General features: G+C 37.1%; 1 protein-coding gene across 1 annotated transcript; it reads left to right on the top strand.

The window, feature by feature from the left end:
- The first annotated feature begins 2,639 nt into the window (after positions 1-2,639).
- On the top strand, positions 2,640-7,540 carry LOC146000015 (uncharacterized). The gene is made up of 3 exons (XM_083137321.1): positions 2,640-2,688; positions 5,766-6,295; positions 7,349-7,540. The coding sequence occupies exons 1-2, from the start codon at positions 2,677-2,679 to the stop codon at positions 6,270-6,272; spliced, it is 519 nt and encodes a 172-aa protein (XP_082993447.1). The 5' UTR covers positions 2,640-2,676; the 3' UTR covers positions 6,273-6,295; positions 7,349-7,540.
- The last annotated feature ends 665 nt before the right edge of the window (positions 7,541-8,205 follow it).

Raw genomic sequence — 8,205 nt, 5'->3', positions numbered from 1 at the left:
CAATTCAATCGAACCATGAAAATTGCTGAAGCACTTGAATTGTATGTTTTTAGGCCTTGTTTCAAATGGAATAGCCCAGTCAATGAGGGGGGAAAGCGTTTAATGCGAGAATATTCCCTATAAGCTAAATTTTGATGAGTTGTCCGACCACAACTTGGAGAATAAAATTTCAAAAGCCCCCGCCCCTCCCAGCACCCCAACCACAGATTTGCAGACCCTTAATTACTGACCTATATCTCCGTAACTAACTGTGGCTAGCAGATAATCTTATTTACTCTTGATCTTCATTAGATGGACTACAAAAAACATTCTTTGTGATTTTTCGCGTGTGTCAGTAGTTTTGACGTAAGTTTTTAACTTGTAACTTTTGAGTAAATTAAGCGACAGAAAATTGCTTGTAATAAAAGTTATAGTCTAATTTGTAAACTTTATAACGATATGGGTTTGAATGTATTTTAACCAAAGATACGCCATGAAATGTGACTTAAAATACAAGATACTACCAAAAACTTAGGAAAAAAGCGTATTTTGATTTTTCTGTTTTTGTGTACCCCCGTTATTCCTTTCAACTTTCTTAACAAGTTCAACTACAGTGCATCGCAGTTCGACTTTGAAACCGATGTTGGGGAGGGGGGATATAAAATTGTTTTCACTCAGTGCGAGATGTTACGTTCATAGGGCAAACGACGGATATATAACTTATTCTGCAGTATAGTCCAGAATACTTAGAGGTACAAACAACTAAATAATCAAATATTGACAAAAGCAAGTTGTCGTATCCACATCGTACAATTGCAACCAGAAGTTGGGTGTCGTATTAGTATCGAAAGGTTAGAATTCTTCCTCATCCTCCTCTAGAAAGGACTACTCTTTTGGTATGCCTGTCCAATGTTCCTGTAAGTATTGAACGATGTGAACATCGGAAGGTATACTCGGGGCTGCAATTGTGTTGAACCCAGGATACCTGTCTCGCACTTAATGGTCATTTCAACACTAAACTATCCAATAAAATGTTTATCATGTCAGGAATAAAAACTAACTTTTGTGGATCAAATAGCGCCCATTTCGGCTGTGCAAATTAGAGATACCTAAATGACTGTTTTGAAAATATTTTGATCGGCAATCCAAACAACCGCTAATCTAATTAGTACGGAGACCTACAATACTTTGTCTACCGTTCTCAAGAGTGGGAAGTGCCTTCATTGTCCGAGATCGTTGATTGATTGAGTTTGTGGTTTAAGTCCACTTTATGCACAGTAAGGCTAATCGGGACTGGACCTACAGTTTAAAGAAGGATCCGAACCACTATGTGCCTCCACCGGGTTGTCTGAGATCGTGACTGACTGGGTCCGTGCCTTCACGAAGCCCTTATTCTGTGTCTTAGTGGCATGTTACAATGTGCAGGTGTTATGCTTTACATTACACACACACACACACACAGGGGGGAATGGGGGAGAAGTGTCTCTAAATGCACACAAATGTTGCATGTTTTTTGAGTTCCCATTATATAATATCGCTTCCAACTACGAAGAAGGTCTCGCATCAAGTTGCATCTGCCTAAGATTCGTCTCGAGTCAGGTACCTGTAATAGGCCACGTTGCTACTAACTCATCTCAATAGATAAATTCTATTTACTCTGTTATACACTCTTGTATAACATCTCGGCATTTATATAAACTAGTGACATAATCTGCAGAGTATTTACGTAAGCTAATTGATTGATTTATTTTACTTCGATTTTCTGCCACTTTTGGCTAATCGCGAAGGTGAACATGAGTGATGATATGGTGAAATTGAACAAGGGACACTACTCACAAAGACCAGCAGGCCAGGATTCAAAGCCAGGACCCCTGGCATCGTAGCGCACCGTGTTAATCACTCCGCCACGGAGGTCAGCTCGTAATCTACAAAAGTGCGAAAATATAATGTATAATGACAATTTGTTCTTAAGTTCCAAACTAACTAACTCCCTAGCCTTCTTAAACAAGAAGGTTTATGGCTGTAGGAACACAAGCATTCCATCTGTCCCTATCCTGGGCAAGATCATCCAATCTTTTCCATCCCTACCGATTTCCTTTAGGTCCATCTCAACATATCCCTCCGTCTTCATCTTGGCCTTCCTACTGGTCTCTCCCGATCAGGTTTCCCAGCAAGAATCCTCTAAACTCTTCTGTCCTCTCCCATTCGTACCACATGGCCTGCCCACCTAAGTCTTCTAGAGCCAAAAGTGATAATTATTAGACCGCGAATAATGTCGCAATAAAGTGTTGTAGGAATTACGGAAGCAACAATGGGCATGAAATTTGAATTACAAACAAATTGATTTGCATACTCGTCTTCTTCGTGCTGCAAAACAATCTCCACACAGCAGGAAGGAATACATACTATTTGCAGAGAGTAGTCACTATCAATTTACGATTGAGAAATGCAAATAACTGGCAATAAAACATGGAGGAATGCTGGACTTACTTGCATATAAGATACAACGTATGTTTCAGAACATAAGTAATGACATAAAGAAGCGTAATAAAATAAACTTTTAAAACGTGTTCGTGATCGGAGAGAAGTAAAATAATTCAAATGAACTTTCACGCTGTCGGTATAAAAGACGTCTGCTGGATGTAGTCAGCATCAGTTCAGCAGCCGCTCTGAGGAAACACATACTCACGAAACACCATGAAGGTCTTGGTAAGTCAAAATGCATATAGTTGTTAAAGTTTGCAGATTTTCAACAAGATTAATCTATTTTCTGAAGTTAAATGATCTTGTTAGCACTGATCACCAGCTCGTTGGAAATGATAGATATTCTCAATAGACGAAAATAATTTGTTTTGTCAAATATCCTGAAATTACATTGAAGTCAAAAAACAGTTGTAAAGTAACAAAATATGAAGAAGAATGGAGGAGGAAAGAAAAGTTTACAGGATTCTTGTTGGGAAACCTGATGGTAAGAGACCTGTAGGAAGGCCAAGACCAAGATGGAGGGATAACTTTGGGATGGACCTAAAGGACATCTTAAGCGTGGAAAATATTGGACTGATCTTGCCCAGGATAGAGACAGATGGAAGGCTTGTGTTGCTCCAGCCATAAACCTTCCGGTTTAAGAAGACTAGAGAGTTGGTTAGTTAGATAACTTTGACTAGACCGAAACTCTTAGAATATGTTTCCGTCTTGTGTCTCAAACCATGGATAGAAATGCTTATTCAATTCATAAACCAAGTTCTATTAAACAGCTCTGTCCCGTTACTGAGGAGCCATATATGTTTAGTAACACTTTGCTGCATTACAAAGCAGTGGAATGTGAAACGAGAACGGTGCAAAACGAAAAAAACCGAATACACGAAACATAACTGTTACGTAGAATCAGTCATGTATAATTCTGACGAAAAATGTGTCAGAATGTCGCATGTTTTCAATGTTAAAATTAGAACTTTATGTTTATGTAACAGCCATGCAAATTGTTAAAGCGTGGAAATATGAACCAATATCCCATTCAAACCAACTGCTTTAACATTAAGATTAAACACAGAAGGCACAATAAACACCTAAATAAAAATATAATTAGCAACTATTCAAACCACAGTTTACTTCTTCTGTGCTAGGCATAATGCATTTCAACTTGAAAATCAACATTTTCAATTTACCTGAAGAAGAAATTTCCACACTTATTGTATGAGGAAGAAAACAACTGAAACGAACCTCCTCCCCGATGGCGCAGTGGTAGCGTCGTCGCCTTGTAATCAAGGGGTCCCGTGTTCGATATCCGGTGGAGGCACATAGTGGTTCGGATCCCACTTTGAACTGTAGGTCCAGTCCCGATCAACCTTACTGTGCATAAAGTGGACATAAAACACCAAATCAATCAATCAATCAACTAAAACGAATTTATATACTCGATTTCGTGTTAGCAGTTCTCTGATATGTGATGTCTGCATAGTGTAACACAGTCGAACAGACTTCCGTATCAGGTTACACCGATAAATACGCTTTACACCACTTCTCATATTTTGGCATTAAATGCATGTTCATGTTTTCCATCAATCGATAATGCCGAAGTTGGTGTAATGGGATAAACAATTACAAAAAAAACAACCGAAAAACAATACAAACTAAAATGCTCGTCAAAAATTCTAAATACAAATTTCAGGATCTAAGTGAATTGTTTTATCACTATAGACGTTAGAAATTTGAACGTCATTAACACTATGAACGAATCCTTGTTGAGAGAAAAAAAACAAAACAATGATGACAAAAACACTAAGTTGCTGACCAAGGCAGTTTATTAAGATATTAAAACACTTAACATGTAACGTTTCAACCCTTTATCAGGGTCTTCCTCAGACGAAGAACTAAACTAAAATGATGAAATACACAAATAATTCCTTTGGAGAAATCGTCCAAGATAAGGACTGTCAACATGATTTGTTTTTGTGTGGCTATGTGTATGTAATCTTTTTTTTTTCTTCATCATTTTAGTTTAGTTCTTCGTCTGAGGAAGACCCTGATAAAGGGTTGAAACGTTACATGTTAAGTGTTTTAATATCTTAATAAACTGCCTTGCTCAGCAACTTGGTGTTTTTAATATGGAAACAACGTTTAATTTTATTAAAAATGATGACAACCTCTATCAAACTGTTTTGAAAGTTGCCGATGTGAGGATATTTAATTTTCTGAAAGAAGAAGAATGAAAAACAAAACTAACTAATGTGCAATAACTACTTTGGCATTTTGGCTGCTTTGCGAGCAACCAAAACTCAACGAGGCAGTACAAGAACATACTGTGGCTGTTTTTCGCTCAGTTACTGATTTACTTTCTATCTTTAAGTTATATATTTACATGTATATACACATAATGCAGGATGTCACTGATATTTTTTCAATGTACACAGGACATCAAATCCAACAACTATTGTTAAATAAGTTGTTCTTCGTTCCTGCCTCGATTTGCCGCTACAAACGCCATTGAAAACTCAATTTTGTATGTATGCAAACATGCATTACAGAATCATGTAGCCACTGATATATACATTCTCCTGTTCGTTAACATGCTAAAAGCGACACTAGGCAAATCTAAAGAATGTCATGCCAGTAAAGACTTACCACCTGTCCGTCATATTATGCATTTATAAACATACAAACATAGACAGACCTATATTGCTTACTATTATTGTGTATGAACACACACACACACACTTATTAATATGCGCCTGTGCGGAGTGAGTGGGTGTGAGTTTGTTTTATGTTTGTATTCCGGGTCTCCCCGATGGCGTGGTGGTAATATTGTAACCTAGTATTCAAGGTTTTCAGAGTTCGATACCCGATGGAGACATATAGTGCTTCGGATCCCACTTTAAACTGTAGATCCAGTCTGTTTGTGCACAAAGTGAACTTGAAACAAGTATTCAAATGTTCGTATTCCTGTATGTTTGCAGTCTTACACAACTTCAATCTGCTCAATGGTATGTTGAAGACATTTTCCACATACAAATAGCTTTCCTTCGCCCAAAGCGCAGGATGAGAAGAACACCTTTAGTTGCTCTTGAGAAATACAGTATTTGCGTTGTTATTCTTGTACCCTGAATCTTCAGTCGACCAGCCAACGGTCTCAGTTACATGTCATCTTTACTGGCATTCAATTACTCATACTGGTGGAAATTTAAGTGTGATTACATATACCTATGTTGAACAACATAGTATGAATACATTAAACTGAATTATTATCTGTGTTCTATACATTTAGATCTTAACGTTTACTTGTCTCTCAGGCCGTAGTTCTCTTAGCTTTTGCCGCTTGTGCTAGTGCTGAGAAGAGTAAGCGAGGCGTCTTAGGTTTGGGCTATGCTGCCGCACCTATCGCCACTGCTGCTATCGCCGCTCCTGCTGTAGCTGCTGTTGCCGCTCCTGCTATTGTTGCTGCTCCACTAGCTGCTCCTCTTGGACTTGGCTATGGACACGGCTATGCTACAACAGCTCTCCATCCTGCTCCAGTCGCCGCTGTTGCTGCCCCAGTAGCCGCTGTTGCCGCTCCTGCTATCGCCGCTGCTCCACTAGCTGCTCATGCTGGACTTGGCTACGGATACGGCTATGCTGCACCAGTCGCCGCTGTCGCTGCTCCAGTAGCTGCAGTTGCTGGTTCAACTGTCGGATCTACCCTTCATGGAACCCCTGTCGTTGGTCCAGCCAGCGGTCTCTCCTATTCTGGTAGATACGCTCCACGACACTCCCTTCTTGCTCCAGTCGCTGCTGTCTACGGCAAGGCCCTTCTTGGTTGAGTCAGTTTCCTCAGAGAGTGAAGGTAAGTTGGCCCCAAGAACGAGTCTCCTAAATCTTCTTCAACTTCATAGGGAGTCGTGCATAGTACACTACAATAAAGAACACACAGAAAGAGAAAAAAACGTCTTCTACATCACGAAAACAGATATTACAGTTCCAAAGTTAAGTGAAGGAAACGTGCCTTTTTTTACCACTAAGGGAACACTTCAGTGAATTTTTAAGCAAACGGTATACTATATTACAAAAGCACAATAATGTTGTTACCCAAAGACACATCCATAGATAGACTTAAGTGTTCCCTTAGTGGTAAAAAAAGGCACGTTTCCTTCACTTAACTTTGGAACTGTAATATCTGTTTTCGTGGTAATGCCAAATATTCAATAGATGACAATATATATATTATACGTATGTATAATTTGTGAACCAGCAACTTTTGCACGAATTTGACCCCAATCTTCAATTTTATATATCTACAATGTATGTCATAAATAATATATATAAACCCGTTTTCATTAAACATCATCAGTGAATTTCAGTTTTTAAATGTAACTTCCAATTTATGTCTTAACTATGCAAACTTTTAATTATATAGAAAATTCTTTGTAATTGTCCTTGTAACACAGCATTTATTTTATGAACTTCGTTTTAATGCAACGTCCCTTCTGTGGTGTATTCTGGAAGTTTTGATGGATTGTTGTTTCACAATAAAAGAAAACAATATTGTATAAATGTATAACCAATGGAGTTCTTGAAACAGTTGACGTTTCAAGCGTCAAAATTTCAAGAAAATATTAAAGTATTCCACAGTAGTTGTTTATATGTAAACGAATCAAAGCTCATATAAGTAGATGGAATATATTTGTAGTAAATATTGCATTACAAACAACGGTAAGCAACCAGTAACAACCAGCAATCATCAAGTAATAACATGTGCTTTATGTTTGTTTTTACTTTTCTGAATTTTAACATTCAAGTTATTTTAATTTTTAATATACGTAAATACTTAAGTATTGTCCATATTTCTTTTGAAATTCAAAACTGCATATTCTAAATTATTTATCTTTTTACATTCCAGCATCCTGATCACACCATGTGGGACTATTTCAGATAACTTCTAGAATGAAATTCACTTTGAATTCTCATCAGCTATCTTACCTTCATTTTGGCTTGTGGTCAACTTTAATCTTTCAATGTTTCACTCTTCAATTTGTACATCTGTTCTGAAAAAAATGCTAACTTTGAATAAACTCTTCCTTTTATAAGCAAACCTAATAGTTTATATAAACAGTCTTACCAAGTTTTAACATAGTTATATGTTGTTATCAGGTACATTCAACGCTTAAACTTATGGTATGCAATAGTATGCAAGGCAATTCCAAATTGTCCATAATCTTCATTCAGTTTGTCGAAACGAAGAGTTCAAGAATTAAAACAAAAACACAAATAAGCAAACACTAAAGTCACTGAGGAAGCGACTTAATGCAAAACCCCCAACATCTAAAGTGAGACTGAAAACGCGACGAGATTTTGGAAACGAAGAAAATTGAATTAGACTGATCCCAGAGATATAAATCTCAGGTTATTTTACTCGCGATTAGAATCTCGTACTCCCTTTTTTTTAATGGCATAATCTTTCGAAGTAATTCATTAAAAATATTTGAATACACAACAGATAAACTTGACAAATTGATTGCATCATATTAACATAATTTAATTTCTAACCAATTAAGCAAACTTCCATTAGTAAATTACATGCAGGTGGGTACATTAGAATCTTTCAACTGCAATTATTGTGTCATCGAAAAAATCCAAATAGAAACCCCCTCCAATTTTAATATTATACAAATGTATTTGAATACTTAAGTGTTACGCAAATGTGCAAAGGCGTAACAAATTGTACGTAAATTCTCAAATTTGTATATACTTTCATTT

Source organism: Lepisma saccharinum, chromosome 16 (assembly GCF_977018435.1).
Source record: "Lepisma saccharinum chromosome 16, izLepSacc3.1, whole genome shotgun sequence".
Taxonomy (NCBI): Eukaryota; Metazoa; Arthropoda; class Insecta; order Zygentoma; family Lepismatidae; genus Lepisma; species Lepisma saccharinum.
This window is presented reverse-complemented; position numbering and strand designations above follow the sequence as displayed.